The 19,700-nt window shown below is 52.6% G+C and overlaps 1 protein-coding gene across 1 annotated transcript in view; it reads right to left on the bottom strand.

The window, feature by feature from the left end:
* Positions 1–19,700, bottom strand: part of ZFHX3 (zinc finger homeobox 3) — a 121,893-nt gene that overhangs the window by 45,898 nt on the left and 56,295 nt on the right. The window contains exon 4 of the mRNA XM_058813754.1: positions 8,457–8,688. Coding sequence (XP_058669737.1) covers positions 8,457–8,688 — 232 coding nt within the window. The remainder of the gene's footprint in view (positions 1–8,456; positions 8,689–19,700) is intronic.

The raw sequence follows: 19,700 nt of genomic DNA, 5'->3' as shown, positions 1-19,700 counted from the left end.
TGGGGTGCACCGTGTGGAGAGGGCAGCACATCCCTGCAGACCAGCACAAACCTGCCCCTGACACACTGACAGGGGACCAACACCTGTGCAGGACAGAACCAAAAAACCAAAACCACTGCTATCTATTTAATGAAGCTACCACACACGAATGAAAAGCCTGAAAAGGGGTAGGAGGAAGTACAGAGAAGGAGGGGGCTCAGGCTCTTGGAGCTGAAGGTGGCCTTCACAGGAGCATCCAAGCGAAGGTTCAGCAGAGTCAGACCAACACTGCTTCTCTCACTCACCACTTTCAGAAGGACTGACACAGAAAAGGGAGAAAAATGCAAATTGGAAGCAAATATGGATAATAATTTCTCATACAGCTCCCAATTAACCTTTGGAACTTGTGGCCTCAAGAAATCACTGAGGTCAAAACAAAATACATGGCAAAGGCATTGAGATGTGCAACTCAGAAAAGCAAACTGAGTATTGGGACAAGAGAGAAACCCTCTTGCTTTAGGGCATGAACTGAATTTTAGTAGGAACAAGGATGAGACCTCGATTTGGGTAGGTTATTATTTGTTTATGGGCCCCCAGATTTCCCTCTGAGGCAGTCAGAGCAGGGAGGACACTGGTGCTGACAGGCACGTTATTAGCCAATCTTAGAGTTTTAGTGGAAAAATAAATGCATGTGGTAGCTCCCTCCCAGGCAGCTCTGAGGACGTTAATGTCATCACCAGAGGATCAATAGGCCGTGCAGGAGGGACAGGAGCAAGCGCATTTCAGAAGCACAGGCAGACACAAGACCAGAGCAGGGACGCAGCAGAGTGGCCCAAGGGGCACACACAGCAGTGGCAATGCTGGCCTGGGCCAGGCCAGGGGGTCAGGGGTCACTGCCAGCCTGAGCCAGCTGCTGCAAACCCTTGTTTCACAATCTCCCCACTGAAAATGTATGGAATCTCATTCTGCCTATGGCTCGTACAGAAAAAAAGGAATCCAATTCAGAACCCAAGCTGTATATCTCTTGCAATTAAATCCACAACCTACAGATTAGAGGTGGAGGAGAGCACTCCCTATTCTCACAATGCCCCCTCTGAACAGAGGTCTCAACTTTCTCATTTTGGGCAGTGTGTTGGCTTTGCACGGTGAGGTTTGGGTAGCAGGGGCCTCCTCCTTCAGTGCTGCCAGTTAAAGACCATCAGACATGTGCTCCTGCAGCAGATGAACTATGGGAGAGCCACGGCAGGGACAAGGCAGAACAGCCAGGAAAGGAGTGATGCCCTGCACGGATATTCCCTGGAGAGAAGAGGTGCAAGGACATTCTGTTACAGTGCTGAGCATGACCCTGTAGGCTTGTATCAGCTTTGATAAACAAATGATCTTTCACTCAGGACAGTGAAGCCTGTAGCTCCAAATGGGCATGTTTGGTGGCAGCAGGCTTCCAGCCCACCTTCCAAACAGGCACACCAGCGTGCTGCTCCAGGCCTGCCCTGCTCCACTGCTCACTCACAAACCAGTCAAACACCCCTGCTGCCCCTCAACACAGAGCCTGTGCCCAGCTGAACCTGAGTGACCTTTCCTGTCTGCCCCTGTCCCCGCCAGGGTGGCACTGGGCATCCAGCAGGGAACAAGGCCCTGAGGGACCACCAGAGCTCTGTGCTGAACCTCCAGCCCCTCCCAGCGCAGTCAGCAGTGGGACAAGAGGAGAGACTCCAAACTAATACACCAACAACAGCACAGCAGCCAGGCAGCGCTATCAGCTCATTAACCTGCCAGCACAGGAGGAGGCATGTTTGCTCCAGACAGATTTAATCTGAAGCCCAGCACCACAGCAAGGGAGAAAACAGAAGCACAGCAATGGCTACAAGAGTCAGACCTGTGGGAAGGTGCTGGATAGGAGCTGCTGCAAGAGTCTGAGAGAGAAACACCATAAATCAGGGCTAAAAGTGGAGGAACAGTTGCTGGAGAACATGTCTAAGGTTTTGGAGGGTTTCTTTCTCTTCGTGGCACCAGCAGAAGATCAAAGCAGGGGTTTGGTCACACACAGCCCCTGAGCAGGGGCGAGTCTGGGACAGAAACAGCACAGCCACACTGATGGGACCTTCACCAGGAGGCCAGTCTGCCACCAGTGTGAGTCCCATGTCACTCACATGGACATTCACCTGCTTCAACACACCTGGGGACATGCTGCAGTACCTGCAAGGTCTTCAAAGCTTTACTGGTTCACCCCTCAGAGGGACAGACCTTCAGTCCTTAACCCACACCAGGGAACAGCCACCTCCAAGTCCTCAGGAGAACAGTTCCCTATTCTAAATTGCACAGGAGAAAGGGGAAAAGAGAAACAGGGAAGAGAAGCAGAAGGTGCAGCGGGCTCCATGCCCTGGGCACTGGCAGCAGAGCTTCAGGGACAGAGTTCCAAGAGACTGGGATGCCACTCTTGAGCCCCAAGGGAAACAGCTCAGGGAGACTCTTGAGAGCTGGGCTTCAACACAGAGAAAAAAGCAGAGAGGAGGGACTGGGAGCCTCACAGTGTTGTACTGCAGCATCTGGTGATGCTTCCTCCTTTACTTGTCCTAAGTGGAAAGGGCTTTAAGATGCAGTCCAACAAGAAAAACATCCTAGAACAAGTCAGCTGTCAGAGCTTCCTCTCTTTCTGCTTAATGAAAGCCATGAGCAGCCCAGGACAAGTGGAGGAGGAGCAGGATGGAGTCTGTGGGATTCCTGCCACGGCTGGGTGCTGCTGCCCTGTCATTCCCCAGATGCTGCAGCCCTTGGGCAGCTTCTGCTACAGCCCTCCTCTACCAGGGGCACAGGAAAAAAGGCACAACCAACTTTAATAAAAACAAAATTAAAATTATTAAACCTTTCATATCCTTTCGAGATTATCTCTGCTGCTGCTTGGTCAGAGCAGAGCTAAGGCACAAATGCTCTTGACTTTAAACTCAAAACCAACCCCAAAAAATAAAAAAAAACCCCAAAAAACAAAGGAAATCTCCCTCTGCCAGATATTAAAGAGAACCAACTTTATCCCTGCATTCTCTGGACCCAGACCTCAACCCAACTGGAAAAGGACAGAGAGATACTGCTGGGATGGGAATGGGGCTCTCCAAAATGTAGGTGGGAGAAAGGATGCAAGGAGGGAACAGATAGAAATGATGTTACAGGACAATACCAGGAAAGACCCCTAAAAGTTCCTCAAACTGCTGGACTCTCCTCATGTCCTCAGGCATTCTGAAGGAGCCAACCTGATCCATGGCTGCTGGAAACACTTTTGCTGGATTTCAATGACCATTAAAGCAAACTGAAACTAAAGCAGAACCAAAAGCTTCCCCTGTCTCTCTGCCTGACCATGGAGGAGAGGCTCTGTCATCTGCCCAGACTTGGGATGGCCCTCAGCGGAGAGATCTTGCCAGAAATACTGTGACTCTGTTCTGTTAGGAACTTGCTGGAAAGGTAAAAGGTCCTGAAGCCATTCAATCCATTAAAAAATGAAAAAAAATCCAAGGTTCAGCAGAACAACAAAGGGGAAGGCAACAAACTGTGCTCTAAGTGAACACGTGTGACACAAGGTCTTGGAAAACAAGAGATAATCCTGCATGTGGGGGCAGCTGGTGGGGTTGGCAGGGAGGAAAGAGAACTGCGAGTTCAGTCAGCCCAAGACACTCATGGCCCGGGGCTGTTTGCTGGGCCACACGTGCTCCTGCCCACGGTGAACCTGTCCCAAAGCAGGACAAGCCCTCCTCTGGCCCCCCGAGCCTCAGGGGTGACGGCAAGGGGCTTCCCCCGGGACAAGCTGCTGCCCAGCCCCAGCTGGGGCACACCACGGGCCCCAGCACCCCCGAACCGCGGCTGCTCCCCAGCTCCGGCCCTGCACACACCACGGCTGCTGCATTTACACACAGCACTCTGGAAACAACGCTGAGCAGGGGCTGCATTTACACACAGCACTCTGGAAACAGAGATGAGCAGGGGCTACGGATTACACACAGCACTCTGGAAACAGAGATGAGCAGGGGCTGCATTTACATACAGCACTCTGGAAACAGAGCTGAGCAGGGGCTGCATTTACACACAGCACTCTGGAAACAACGCTGAGCAGGGGCTGCATTTACACACAGCACTCTGGAAATAACACTGAGCAGGGGCTACGGATCCCTGCCCTCGGGGCTTACAGAGCACACCCCGGGAAAAGGCAGCATCAGGGTTTGGAGAGTGAGAGGCAAAAAGCCCAGGAGCTACAGATGAAGCTGGGCAGCACTTGGTGCTTGCACACAGAGCTCAGGTTGTAACCTGGGCTGGCAGATTATTCAAACAAGGACAAGCCTGGAAGTTACTTCCCCAGCCCTCTGCACAGATTTCATGAGCAGGGCCAGAGCTGCAGAGCGGTTTTGACTGGCAGATGCTGCAGCATGGGCTCCGTGTGCTCTTCTCCTGCAGGCACCATACAGGTTATCTGCTTGGTAAGTTTTTAATTGCTCTGTGAAATCAAGTCCCATGAAAAACTGGAGAGAGATTACAAAGCAAACTGGTGATTTCTTTCCAAAACCCTCCATTACCTTCATCAGAAGTTGGAGACCGACAGGTGTCATTAAGAATGACCACACTGTCTCTAATGGGGACCAAGTGGAGGACATCAGATCCCACTAAATTTATTTTAAGCAGGGAGAAATGTGATTTATCACTACCAACTTTCACTTCACAAGTTCTACTGGAAGTAGAGAGTCTGCTATCATGAAAAATCCACCCCAAAGGCACATCTCACACCCCTGCTGTAACAAACTCCATGAGTAATTGCTCCATGCTTGACGATGATGAAGGAATCGCGTGACTCAGTGCACAGAGGTGCAGCTGTCTGCAGGTGACACAGGCAGGGTCAGGCTGCTGTGATGCCGAGGTTGGGAACCACCGGTTTTAAACCACGTGGGGTTTTCTCATCTGAATACTGCTTTGGCTATACTGTGGCTCTGTTTACACACTTGGTTTCATTAAAGATTCACATCCCGATTGCAGCCTGCAGCTCCCAGCCCTGTGAAAGGTCAAACACCGGCACACTGTGGGCACACAGGGCAGCTCTGCCTGTGGGGCAGAGGCAGGGGAGCAGGGCTCTGAGCGTGCCCCCTCCCCAGGAGCCAGCAGCTTTCCGGGGTGCTCAGAGCAGAGCTTTGCAGTGAAGGTGTTCCCCAAAATAACCGTAACCCCATCTGGAGCAGAGAGCCCTGGGCACACCCTGTGCACGCTGCCCGAGCTGCAGAGAGGGGTGTGCTGCTCCATGCCTTCTGGGATGAAGGAAACACTTCCCAAGTCAGAATGAAAATTCGATGCAGGTTGTTTCACATTTGTTTCTGTCATTATCTAATGAGCTGTAAGTGCATTCATCCAACATCTTGAGAACATTTTGGTTTTTATTATGGCCACTCTTTCTTTACTTTTTTCTTCTCTAAACCCCCATCATTAAAAATCAATTAGCTTATGGGTAACATTACACAGATGCTGCTGCAGCAAGGGGCTGACATCTGCAGTGGCAGCAGCTCAGATACCACAGCCAGAGATGTTCAAAAATGCCCGGAGAGGACAAAACCCCCTTCCCTGAAGCTGTGTTCTCTCTGATCAACAAACCAGCTGAACTTCCAGCGCTCCCCCATCTCCTGCGTAATGAGCACACCTCTCAAAGCACAAAGAAAAGTTTAATTGTCTTTAATTACCCAGTTCAGGGAGGACTGGGTTTCCTGCCTGATGTCCGTATAATTTCCCTGCCAACAATTTCATCATCCCTTTACTGGCAGCGGAGGGCAGATCCCAGTGCTCTTCCCCAAAGCCACCCGGTTTTTGGAGAGGGCCGAGGGGTGGCACAGGCAGGGACAAAGTCCCCGTGTCCCTGGAGCGCTGCTCAGGCTGCCTGGCTGCTGCAGGGTGGGAGGGAGCGAGCTGCAACTAATGTGCAATCAAGAACCATCACAATTACAAATGTAAATGAACAGGCAATTGGCACTGACCTTTGCAGATTGTTAGAGGACTAATTAAGGTGTGATCAGAGCTCTTCCAACAGATTGAGATGCATCTACACAAGCAAATATCTACTCTCTATCTCCAGACAGCACTGCTCTCTCCTACATGCTGCAGGCAGCAGCGAGTAGGTACACACAGAGTAGGCGCACACAGAGTAGTACAGACAGAGCAGGCACACGCAGAGCAGGCACACACAGCGTCCAGCCCCAGCAGCAGCACTCAGCACAGCAACGGGATGGAGCAGGAGGGCAATGGGCAAGGAGGTGACTCCACTGCGGCACACGAGGCCACGGGACAGAACACACCTCTGCACCTGGACTGCAGCACAGCAACAACAGCCACTGTCCCTTTGTGCCCCAGACTGTCACAGACCAGCAAAGCACCATGGACAAGTGCCTGTCGAGGTGTCTGAGCCTCGTATCCAACACCACAGAGACGCCTTGCCAAAAGGCAGGGGTCGGGAAACAGCAATGAACACCTTGGTGGGGACTGATGGGGACACAGGAGAGACCCTGCCAGAGAGCAGGAGGAGGCAGGGCACAGACTGACACTGTCCCTGTGTCCCCCAGCCGAGCATCCCCACACCTGGGGGATGCAATGGGATCACAATGAGTGCAGATGGGAGCACCCCTTCTTTCCCTCGGGGTTACAGCAGCTTCTCATCCGCACCTGACCCCCATCCCTGCAGGGATGCCTGGCCCAGCACACCACTGAGGTGCTCCACTTTGACCAGCTGAACCATGGGCCCCAGGAGTGCTTGAAATTAAGTATCTCAGCTTAAAGTGACTTGCAAAACCGACCCAAGATACCCCCTTTGCCATCTGCAGCCTTATTCTTGCTTGTATTCATAACCTTTGAAATACAATATAATCAAGAAATTGTGTCTTGTTTGCTGTCAGTTTTTGTTGAAGAACCAACAAGCTTAAAGGAAATCAAAATATTTGTAAATCGAGCTTTCCTTTCAGTTACTTGTCAGGACTTTTACTTCAAAAATAATACATTTTTTAAAATGGTCACCAAAGGTTTTCTGTCCCAGCCAGGCAGCTCCTGCCCTCCCAGTACCTGCCATGTCCTAATCTGGGTGGCCGGACAGCAAAGATAAGGTTTGTACAGTAAAAGAGAAGGCAAACAGAAATTTCTAGAGTAAACAAGGTTTTCAAGGTTGTTCTATCTATCACAAAGGGCATGGATGGTTTCCCCTCTCTGCTCATTTTGCATCTAAGCGGCTCAGAACGCAGAGCCCTGCCCAAAGAGGAGCCCCTTGGAGCTGGGGATGCTTTCCTGGGCACGGGCGGCTGTCCCCGCTGTCCCCCCGGGCTGGTGGCAGTGCCACGCTCCTGCTGTCACCGTGACCTTTGGGGAGCGTGCTCCCTGCTCTGCACTCTGCTGGGCCACCAGGGCCACAGACTGGGCACCTGCTTCCACAAGACCGAATTTAACTCTTGATGAAACATCTCCTGTCACACTCTTGGGGTGTTCTGGGTTTATTTCAGATCCTCATTACTCACAGACATAACAGCAATGAGACCCAGATGGGAATTCAAGGGACATTTCTGAAACCCCACATGCTGTCCCTTCTCAAGCCTCTCAGCCAAGATCACCTTCCTTGTCTCCATGAGCATTCACTGCAGAATGCCAGTTCCCCAGAGTGGCTGTTTGTAGGATTTACCCATTTTCACAGCAGCCATAGAGCAACGTCCTGCTTGAAGCTATAAGGGTTGTGAAGGGTTTTGCTGCCACACCCAGCTCCAGCACCATTGTGCCTTGACAGCACACAAACCAGCTGACCCAGGATGATTCTCCTCCTCCCTCCAAGAGGGCTTCAGGAGACCTGGGTTTTTCAGAACATTAAAAACGTCTCAATCCATTACATGACTAAACAAAGTACAATCTTTACTCCATCCAGACTAGCTGCTCTTTTTGGGCACACTAACTCCTGCTGGATTTGCAGCTGCAATCCCAGCCCTATGATCTGTGTGAGCAAATGTTTCACACAAGCCCTTCACTGTAGAGGGGACGTGGCAAACTCACATGTCCTGCCCATCCCTTTTGCCCAGCTCCTCCTCCCAGTCCAGAGTGGCCGCAGTACCAGAAATCAGTGCCAAGCTGGCACAGCTTATGCTGGTGCTCAGGGCATCACTTGACTCATTGCAAAACATCTACTGGTGCACTGTTTGTGGAGTTGTCCAGATATGACAGTATCTTTAGATACTCATACAGTATTCCAGGGTTTAAGACACTGACCTGAACCAACACACACACTTCAAGCTCGCAAACCCCACCCAGGCAGGTGGGATTCCTGGAATGTGTTACTGATAATGACTATTATGATAATTACTGATAAGCTGTCAGCCCACAGCAGGGAGCAGAGGCAGGACCATGGCCCAGTTTGTCCCCGAGCAGCACAGAAGGTCAGAGCCCCTCGCCCGGCCCCGCTCACGCCCAGCAGCAGCAGCAGCAGCAGCACTCACCAGCCTCGGCAGCCGGGCACTTGCGGATGGTGAAGATCTGCCCCAGGTCCTCCTCCTCCTCAGGAAGGCCCTTCTGGAGGCGCTGCAGCTTCCGCAGGCTTTCGCTGCGCTGGTGCTTCATGGAGCGCACGTGCTGGATCAGGTTCAGCTTGGCCTTGGTGGAGTAGTTACACAGCACACAGTGGTAGTAGCAGCTTTCCCCTTCCACCCCGCTCTCATGGTGCTGCAGATGCTGTGGAGAGCAGAGAGAGGGATGTCAGTGACCTTCATCACCCCCAGCCTCCTGGGTTAGCCCACTGTAAATCGCTAAAAGCCACCTGGGAATTAGTTAAGGAACCACATTTTGACACAGATCCACTGAGACAACGACTGTTTGTTTCAATGTATTACACCATCTCCTGCTGAAGAGCATGAAAACCAAAATGCACGGAAATGGGCACAAAGCACAGATGGACACAGCCAACACCATCTCCCTCAGCGAGGGAAAGCACCGGACCCAGCAGTACCACCTGCTCACAACCCACTCAGGGCTCATTCCTTCACACTCACACCGTGTCCTGGGAGGGGATCCAAATGCATAACAAACTCAACATTAAATTTGGTAAATTCTCATGGAAAACTAGGAAGAGTAAAAACAAAGCAACACCAGAACACAACAAATCCACTAGATAAAGAGGTCCTGGACACAGTGTATGGAAGCAGGGTGCAGAGCCATTCTGTCCATCATCCAACTCTCTGCTCTCTGGCATCCAGGATTTACTCCCTCGGATGAGGAAAGAAGCAGCAGCTTGTCCTGTAAAATGGCTGTGATCTTGGCTGAAAAGCCAATAGTGAGCCCACAGCCAGGTACCACCTGGAAAAACCCTGTCCCCTCCCTGGCTGTGCGGTCACAGCCAGCACAGCCCATGCTGGATTATCATACCACAATTATCTGGCAACACCCATCATGATGGTACCCTCTGTACCTCTGGGGTACAGAGGTCCATGCCTCTGGGGAAGCAAGCAGCCATTTCCCGTCATGGATCCCACAGACATGGACCGTTCTTTCTTGGAAGCAGAGGGTAGAATTCACCCTGCATAGCCACACTGGCTGCCACAGCACAGCTGTGTCCCTTCCCCCTGGGCAGCAGTAAGGGAATGTCACTGGCTGAGAAAAAATGAATACCAAGGTGAAACAACAGGAGATTCCTCCATGAAGGCCTTTGGTGTTTCCACAGCTGAACTGTTAGGTATGTTATTGCACACCTAACAGTTCAGCTGTGCAATACTGGCTGCCAGCTCCTTCCATCCAACCCCGAGACCTCCCTGAGTCTTTGTGTCATCTCATGGAGCTCTTTCCTCAGCACACTCTTGGCCCGAGGCACAAGTACAGCGATTTGGACAGGATCTTGAGGTTTGTCAATCAGAAATATTGCCTACGTGCAGCCAGGACCTTCTGGTAAAAAATTCTGATGCTTATTATCTCAGTTACAGCTGAGATAAGATTAAAGACACATATTACCCAGCGCTGTGTGCCGTGCTCACACGGAGGAAGGAGAGCCCTCTGAGTCTAGGAATGATTAAAAATAGGATATGAGCTGATGCTGAGGCTTCTCATTGGAAGAGCAAGGAAAGAGAATAAATGTATTCTAGATCTGGCTAATTAGACGAGCCTCTTTTGGGATCACGATGTATTTAATTAAATTCACTGTAATATTTGAAGAATCCACGAGGGCACTAATCCCACTGGTGCCCTCAAAAGATGTTTTGCTGTTTTCCCTTATAAGAACTTCTTCCTCATCTCATTTCTATTGTTTGCATGCGTTACCCTCTTCCTGAGCCAGAAAAAGACGAACGGCTTAAGGCACGAAAGGTCAGCGAGCCCACCACGCGACCGGCGTGCCCACTGCAGGCAGCGCAGCCTCGCCAGCCTGGCTCTGCTGCGGCCACTGCCACAGCCTCCTGGTCCTGCTGCCAGCCTGGCTGTGCCTCAGCCCACCACAGCCTACCCCTGCCACAGCCTCCGGGTCCCATCCTGCTGCCAGCCTGGCTCTGGCTCCAGGAGCCACCCCAGCCCCGTCCTCCCATCCCACACACCCCGTGCTGAGCTCGGGAAGTGCCCACGGGCTCAGCAGCAGCTCCTGCGCCGAGCCAGAGAAAACCCCCAGTGAGCAATTAGAGAAAAATCCGGTCACGGGTTCAAGGAAATATTAAGGACATGGTCTCTGTGGAACCAGAGGCACAGTCTGCACTGCTCTCATTTAAACGGGGGTTTTAGGAAAACATTTGTTTTAAACAGTTTAGTAAGTGTGTCTTGTTTCATGCTCCTGTCTTGCTTCCTCTCAAGGACCTCTTGTGCTGGGTCAGCCTCACCTGCCCACGGTGCAGGAGGAGCCACAGGCTGAGGGTGCCCCAAGCCCAGCCTGGGCACATGCACCTGGCTCAACCCACCCTGCAGGGGAGGAAAGGAGCAGCCCAGAGAAAGCAGACACGAGGGCCGAGCCAGTCCGAGCCGCGAGCTGCTGAGGCCATGAAATGCTGTCCAAGTACGTGTAGTTATTGCCCATCACACTGTTAAACTTCCCCCTTGTGAGAATTTATCCGTATCACAGGAAACAAATTCAAAATACTAAACCAGAACCTTGTTAGAAGACAAATCAACTCGAAAATCAAAAGAATATATTGTTCCAAGGAAAACCAACCAACTTCTGTCAGAAAACATTGATTTCTGTGAGTCTGAGGGGGTGTTCCCCCCTCCCTCTCCACAATAGGAAACTTCCAACATCTGGTTCTTCACGCATGGCATGCAAAATATTGATCAGGGTGAGTCAAAGCTACACTTTAAATCAGAAACAGAGAGAGGAACGCTCTGATGGAAACCATACGGCTCAGGAGTGCAGCTCCCGGGGGACAGGGGTGTTCCTGTCCTGCACCAAGGATGGCCCCCAGCACCTGTCCCCACACACACACTCCCCCCAAACCAGCCCGTGCTCACAGGCTCAGCACAGCCCGGGCCGGCCCAGGGGCCTCATCTCCCTGCTCTGCCCCAGCTCGGTGCCAGCCGCCCTCGGTGTGCCCCTGCCCTGCCCTGGCCCCGCGGGGTGGCCCGGGTGCCACTGCCCTGGTGGCACTGCTCCACTGGCACTGCTCTGGTGCCACTGCCCCGGTGCCACTGCCCCGGTGGCATTGCTCCACTGGCACTGCCCTGGTGGCACTGCCCTGGTGGCACTGCCCTGGTGGCACTGCTCCACTGGCACTGCTCTGGTGCCACTGCCCCGGTGCCACTGCCCCGGTGGCATTGCTCCACTGGCACTGCCCTGGTGGCACTGCTCTGGTGGCACTGCCCTGGTGGCACTGCCCTGGTGGCACTGCTCCACTGGCACTGCTCTGGTGCCACTGCCCCGGTGGCATTGCTCCACTGGCACTGCCCTGGTGGCACTGCTCTGGTGCCACTGCCCCACTGGCACTGCCCTGGTGCCACTGCCCCACTGGCACTGCCCTGGTGGCACTGCTCCACTGGCACTGCTCCACTGGCACTGCTCCACTGGCCCTGCCCCGGTGCCAGGCCGGCCGGTCCTGCCACACCGACTGTCCAGCCATTGCTGTCCAGTGTCTGCCTCAGAACTGCTTTTTTCTGCTAAGCAAAAAATGCTCTCAGGGTACAACTCACAGGGTCACTGACAGTCTGCAGAAAGCTCCTCCACAGCACTTGCCAGCACTGCCACTTCACAGCATACCCTGCCATGAACACAAAGCCCACTCCACTAACCGGAGCTTCTTGAAAAAGACGTTGTCAGACTTCAACATTGGCAGAGATTTTCTCCACATGTAACACTTTTCGTACCTCTGAACTCAGCACTCAGCTCTGTTAGGATGGGTAAAGCAGTGATTTCAAAGAATTGACAGATGCAGCTGGGGAAGAAGGAGCCAAAAATCTGCTGGAAGGTCACAAAAGCCACGGAAAGAAGCAGCACCACAGAGGTGCACTGTGCTGGCTTCCTCCTACAAGCACTGATGCCTGGGCAGCCCCAGCGACCAGAACCAGCACACGAAGCAGGCAGAGCCTCAGCGTTCGCTCGGAGAGGCTGACCCAAGCTCAGGAGCTGCTGGAACCACTTCAGCCCTGCCAGCAGATCCGCAGCACAGGAGAAAACCCAGAGACTGACTCTTGCTCGGAGTGAGGTCAGACAGGGGTAATCAGTCACAGGCTTGGTAGGAAACCCCTCAGTGCCGTGAGGACTGCGTGGCCCTGGGGAGGGACACGAGGTGACCCTTACAGCGGAGCTGGAGCAGGGCTGCGGGTCACCACAGAAAGGGACCCGACCCCGCTGCAGACCTCAGGGGCCTCGTGAGCATCTCCCGGCCCCCGTGTGCCTCTGATGTGCTGCACAAGATAAATCACACAGCCCTGCAAGAGAAGAATCTGAATTTTTAATGAAAGTCATGTGGATGCAGCTGTCTGATGCTGGTCTGTTCCAAGTACTCCATAAAAGTCAGGGCTGGCCAATCCATCTTGCTCTCCTTTCACACCTGCAGCCCCAGCTGGAATTTCCTGAGCCGGGGGCAGCAGCGGGACCCGCGCTGGGCAGGGCTGCAGTGCCAGCAGCCTCCCGTCCTGCAAGGGGGAAATCTACCCTGCATCCAGCAGCACCTTCAAAAGCTCAACTTCTGCTCTTTCATATCCGACCAACACGCTCAATTGTTTACTGTTTCCAGAGGAGCAGTGTTACAAACCCTTCCCTGCTCCTGCCTCCGAGCTGCAGCGCCAGTGCTGCGGCTCGGCTCGTTTGTCCCTGAGCTTGTGGCAACTGCTTATCTTATCCTTATCTTTCTTACCTAGAGGCTGGAAATGTGGCACTCCCTTGTGCCACAGAGCCTGAGGTACCAGGCCAAGTTCCCAAGAACAGACACAACTGTCCCCATTAACAGCCCATCCCTACACCCCAGCACATCTGTATTTCCTGAGCCCTCAGCCCTGCCTGCAATAACTGAACACCACTCGCTCTCCTCGTTAGCCATGTAGCTGTGCTGCAAGGTTTTGGGATCCCCCACAAACCCAAAAGCGACCCAGCAAATGGGGCTTGCTCCACCAGCCCTTGAAGCCTCATTAAAAGCCAAATATTGCTCAGCCCAAGGATGGAGAGCTCAGCATGGATTTTACTGAACGTTAAATCAACCAGCAAGCATAGCCAGCAAACTCTGTGGCACTTTAACTTTAAATAATGCAATAATTATTGAATTTCCTTTTTATAACTGAAGTGCTGGAATGTAAACAATGGGGCTGTAATTGCAGGAAGGGGGGATCAATAGAGGCAATCGTTTTCAGCCATGTTAATTGTAAATACAATTGCTCCAAGATGTCAGCCTCGTTCTTCTCGCTCCCAGAATCATCCTAACGGATGACAGAGTCCAACTTTCCCATTACAGCTGTTCGTTCCTTTAAGAGGTTCTCAATCAGGTCTGATCAATCTGTCAAGATAATGCATAGAGTAAGTAAGACTCTTCCAAACACAAGCTCCCAATCAATAGCCCGGACCTGCTTAATGAGGAGGGGCTAAAGCCCAGGGGGAGGCACAGTCCCAGCTACTGCTCGGCTTCAGCAGCCAACTTCTTCCCAGGGTCTTGGAGCAGCTCCTAACAAGGACATTGTTTATGCTGCCCGTGATGAGCAGCATCCCTGCACACCCACAGTCCCATGGCTCTATGCACAGAGAACAACAGAGCTTAACAGAAGGCAAGTGCCAAGAAAGGCTGAACTTGTAATCACAGCCCTCACACCTTTTTAATTGTGCAACAGACCTGCAAGCACTAATTAATCATTCCTTGGAAGAGACGCCCGAAGGTGCAAACCTGTGTGGGGACAGCTGACAGCCAAGAGCTTCACCAAGACTCCTCCCGTGGCAGACTTCCTTCCCACGTCTCGAGGAAGGACAAGGTGCACGGGGAGCCAGCACTGGCCCAGCTGTGCTGGCCAAGCCTCCCAGTGCAGGGGAAACAGAGTGGGATGCTGGCTGAAAGCTCCCGAGGAGGGAGGAGATGCCAAGGGAGGCGAGGGAGCAGCCAGAGATGCTGTGTCCAGCTGCAGAACCCGACTCCAGCAGCACAGGCATGCCTTGCACACCTGGGTCACCGTGCAGCAGCCCAGAGAGGGGGGAAGGAACAGCTCTGACTGCACCTGGGCACTCTGCTAACAGCATCCAACTCCCTCTTCTGCCAACACAGGAAATCCACCCTTGGGCAACTACAACTTAACTGCAGAGAATCTTCCAGCTCCCCGAAATGTCCGCTGGGAGAACAAGTGCTGCTGCACATGGAGATGCACACAGAGCGTGAGTATCGATCCTGCTAATTATAGTGCTGAAGCCACAGCACCATGAGAGCACATTTCCTCTCTGCTGGCCTGTAAAGTGCTGCCCTGCACCCTGCACGGCCCTGCCCGGCTGTGGCTCCAGCACAGGGCCCAGCACAGCCCTGCAAGAGCACCTCTGGCCAACAGGAGCCAACAAACTCCACACAAAGTGACCTCTTCCCTCCCGTGACAGCCAGGGTGTCACGCAGAGCCAGCCTCACCCAGCAGCTCCTGTGGGCAGCACAGACTTGGGAATGGCTGAACTCTCGCAACTGAACCAAAGCCTGGATCTGGGACATTCTGATCCTCAGGAAAGCATACAGTTTTGTCACTTCATACTTCCATGGATGCTGCCATCCCTGGAGAAACACGGCGGCAAAGCTGCACTTTTGCCAGAAAAGCACTCTATGGACAACAATAGGATGGAGTGATGAAAAAATAAAAGAATATTTGTGCCAGAACGCAGCAACATCACCAAGGAAGAGGCTCAGGGCTTCCAGCCCACTCCTATCTCAGTAGTGGGACAGGCAGGAGCTGAGGAATTCAGGGAGCCCTGTCTTTTCCAGGGTCAGGAAAACAAATGGGTAAAAAACAACTGAAGACAGTAACCATAAGCAGGCCCCACAATGCCACTGCCCAGACATTTATAACACATTTTGTACATATACTCGAAAATAATCAGTTCAGTGTGAGTTGCTAAGCTGTGAACACTCAGGTGAACTAGAGCAGCCTGGGAATATGGAAAAACACTGCATAAAAAGTAAATTATGTAATCAAAAGTCTGGGGGGAACCTGGAAAGACGGCAGGATTGAAATCTGTTGTCCATATTGTAGCTGTGTAGCTGCTGAGAGATTGAAGAGGGCTTTCTGTAACACAGAGCCAGGCTGGGACTCTCCCTGCCAGGGATGTTGGGATTCCTCTGGCAGCCAGGGCAAGGATCCCTGTGTGACACAGGAGGGCTCTCCGAGGGGCCCTGATGCAGCACACTCCAGGCTCCTGTGCTGATAACACAGCTCAGAAAATGCAGCTCACTTTGCCACCCAAACCCCTCTCTACGTGTGGAGCCTGCTGTAAGCATTTAAATTAAAATGCTCTTTCCCCCCACATTAAGTCTTTTGGAGAGGAACCACTGGTCTCAGAAGGAAAAGCCTGAGGACTGTGTGACACCCCGGCATGCTGAAGTGCAGGGGCAGCCAGGGACTGCTGTAATAATGCACCATGGAACCGTGTGGGACCCTGCACCAGCCATGAAACCCAGCCTGAGCTCACACTGTTTAATAAAACACTATGGACACAGATCAGCTCCCCTCGTCTGGGATTTATTGCTTCATCCATCTCCAGGGAAGCTGTGATGGGCTGAAGCTTTCCCGGGTTTCACACTGCTTCCTTCTAACTCCTTACAGCACTGTACCCCTCAACTCCCAGCAGATAACCAAAACCAGTAACAGCAACACAAGACAATTGCTCAATCCTCTCCATAAATCACAGAGCATCAGTATCAAAGACATGGAGGACAAGATCTCCCTGTGTAGAAGCCAACAGAGATCCTTTGAAAAACAAAAGACTCAGCCCACCCTTTGCCCACAGTCCACAACAAGGATTTTTCAAGATCAGGTGATAAGGGAGGAAGGAAAACTAAAGGATGCCATGATGGACTAATATGACAGAATGGAAGCAGAAAGAGGAAATATATAATACTCCCTTCTCCAGGGGCACAGGCTGCAGGGCTGGGCACCAGGCTGGGCAGCAGAGCACCAGCTGAGACACGTGTTGGCATCAGCCTACCCTGAACAAGATCTGAAGCTGATTTCAGACCACGCTGCCAAGGTAAGTTCTTTGAGTGTCTGTGAAACACAAACAGAACACAAGCACCACGGAAATGCCCATGAGAAAATAAATAATTCTTCATTCAGTGAAAGCTTTGGATTGTATTAGACAAAGCCTGGGGCAATGTAATGAAAGAGGAAGATAAAAAGAAATGGAATAATTACTCACAGAATGAGGCAAGAATCCTGCTGGAAAAATATGTATGGAACTACTTATAATTAAGAACCAAAATAATATCTGCACACAAAGGGCTGAATTAAGGCAACCTGCTACTTGCTATGTTCTACAAGGTTGTGAAGGCTCCATGACTCAATGGACACTAATGTGTCCTAAGAGCTGTCTACAGAAATTCATGCAATTGCTCCTTGCCCCACACCCCTGAGCAGTGCTCTGTAAGGAAAGCCACCAAGCTCTCGGGGAGGAGAAGCCCTCAAACACAGCCTGCTCCAAATTCAGCTGGGAGATCCCTCCAGTCCTGGGGCATGGAACAGCCCCCAGCCCACCTGGGCTCCATCAGTGACCCACAGCAACCCACAGCACACAACTGCCTGCCTCACGGATTCCACACTGCCACCAAGCAGCTCGCAGCCTGTGAACAGCTGGGTTTGCTGCTATTTCCTGTGTATAGATGAAATCCCATTCAGCTGTAGTATAATTCTGCAGAGGGATCTACGAGAGAACAGAAGGGCTCTGAGCATTAGTTACAGCTATTCCCTCCAAGACAGACTACAGCAATGGAAAACACGGAGAGTGCAGAAGCACACTGAGGCAAACAGAGCAAACCTGAGATGATAAATGTCTCTGCTCTTTGGTGCTCTCTTTGTTCCTTCCTTTGTGTATCTGCATCCACTGGCATTTGCCTTCACAGGCACAGAAACCCCTGGGAAAAACGAGGCCCACTACCACTGGTTTTAGCTGTTGTGGCTCTGCAATCCCAGTGGGCAGTCTGCAGAGACACACACGGGCTAAATGACAAACACTCAGCATTAGGAGGGTGGACTCACCACTGCAATTCAAAAATAAAACAGAAGCAACAAAACCTTTTTTTGGGAGCAGCATCGCTCACAGAAAGGTGTGAGGAGATAATAGCTTTCTAAACTCTGTTTATGAAATGGCAGGTGTAACTCCAGTTACTCCAGCTGCCCCAAAATTCTCATTTCTGTGACCACATGGGATTAACTTGTCTGCAAAAATATCTGCTCATGGTTACCATATGCTAGCAGGAGGTCAGTCTGCAGGTTTCATGTCTGGATAACCCCCCTGCACAGCCCAGAGACAGACACTTTGACAGGCCTAGGTGGGCATACACTGGAAAATCCAGGTAAGTCAGAGCCAAGGAGTGTGAAAATGATAAAAGCAAAGGTGCTGCTTTGTGGGACCACGAAAAACACTGACGGGCAGCCAGAGGGGTCTGTAACACAGACCCCATGACAGGAAAACATTATCTGCAGGTCTCCAAAGCCTTTGAACCTCTCCCACCCATGGTCACAGCATGCTTGGAAACCTGCTCTGGGACAGCAAGTCCCTTGTTGGAGGGACTGCCAGCCCCTGGTCCCTCTCCAGCACTGCTGGCAGGGGTGAACAGCCAAAGCCAGGCACTGTCCTTGCTCTGTGCCCCTCCCAGGGGCACTCCTGGGCTCAGCAGCAGGTGCCACAGCACGTGCACCCTGCACACACCTGAGAGTACAAATGTGGCCCCAACACGGCACACCTGCACCAACTCCAGAGCTACACAGGGGCGACGTGAAGGGAATCAATTCTCAAACTCACACCCTCTGGCTTTGTGCTGGAGAGGAAGGAGGTGAGTCTCACCTGAGGGCAGAAGGGGCCACCCCAGGAGAGCTGCCTGCTCTTCTGCTGGCCCTGCCTAAAGCCCCTCCATGTCAACACCACGATGACTCCCAGGGCCAGTTTTCAAAGAACGTAACAGAAGGCTGACCCAAGTGCCCAGGACGTGCTGAATTAGGAGTTTCTGTGCAGCACACACTGGGGGCTGGATGGGGACAGGGATGTGACAGCAGGAACCAGACCAGGGGACAGACGCAGCTGGCTGGAGGAGCTGGCCAGCAATGGGCACAGGAAAAGCCCCACTCGACACGGGCAGCGCTCACCCCACACAGGGCAGGGGAGCACCACACCATGCACAGAGGGACCCGGGGGATGCAGTGGGACCCCACGGGGTGCCAGGCTGTGGGTTCCTCAGCCCCGTGAGCCCAAGGCACTCCAACAGCCATGGATGTGTGAGCCGTGCCAGGCACCAGAGTGAGCGCTGCTCTCCTTCCCCACCAAAACCCCCGAGGCCTCCGCGTGCGCGCTAACCACAGCCCTTTGAGAGGCTCGTGTATTTACAAACTAAGGCATGCTGAAATCAAAGGGGATACCATATGACATAATTCACATTAAAATGTCAACAGGCTGACAATTTATAGAGCCAATCCACCGGAGGTGGGGAGAACTAAGACGCGGTAATTGTTTAATTCCCGCTTAAACCAACAGCAGCTTCACCTTCAAAGCAGCGCCGCGTGCACGGCCCCTGGCTGCTGCCAGCCCTGGTGCCAGCCTGGACCTCAGCCAGCACACAGGCAGCGGCCTCAGCCATCCGCTGGCACCAGGGCTGGGCACGCGGGATGCCACTCCGAGGAGTGCAGCTCCAGCCACCCCATGGCACGTATTCACCACCAGCACAAGGATAACCAGTTCCTCAGGAAGGCAGAGTCACCCTGGTCAATGGTGTCCATTTCCACACCTGCTCTGGAGGGGACACAGCAGGCAGGTGCTCCGAGGGCACCGCTCAAGGAACCGACTCACCCAGTGCCTGGCTCTGCAGGGCCCTGACAACACCACAGCAGCGCAACAATGAAAGCACTGAGCGCCCAGCCATAAATAAACCCCCTCGGGGCACAGGAGAACCTTTTACCCCAGGGAGATGGCAGCAGCTTTGCCCACATCAAACGTGTTGGGGTGTTTTGTGATACTCAACACCAGCCCCTCAGCCCGCTGACATCCCTGCCTGTGGACAGGCTGCTGGCAACACGTCTTGCAGCTTGCAACAAAGCATAAGGTAGGCAGGAGAGAGAAATGTGCACCA

The sequence above is a fragment of the Ammospiza caudacuta genome, chromosome 13, assembly GCF_027887145.1.
Source record: "Ammospiza caudacuta isolate bAmmCau1 chromosome 13, bAmmCau1.pri, whole genome shotgun sequence".
Taxonomy (NCBI): Eukaryota; Metazoa; Chordata; class Aves; order Passeriformes; family Passerellidae; genus Ammospiza; species Ammospiza caudacuta.
This window is presented reverse-complemented; position numbering and strand designations above follow the sequence as displayed.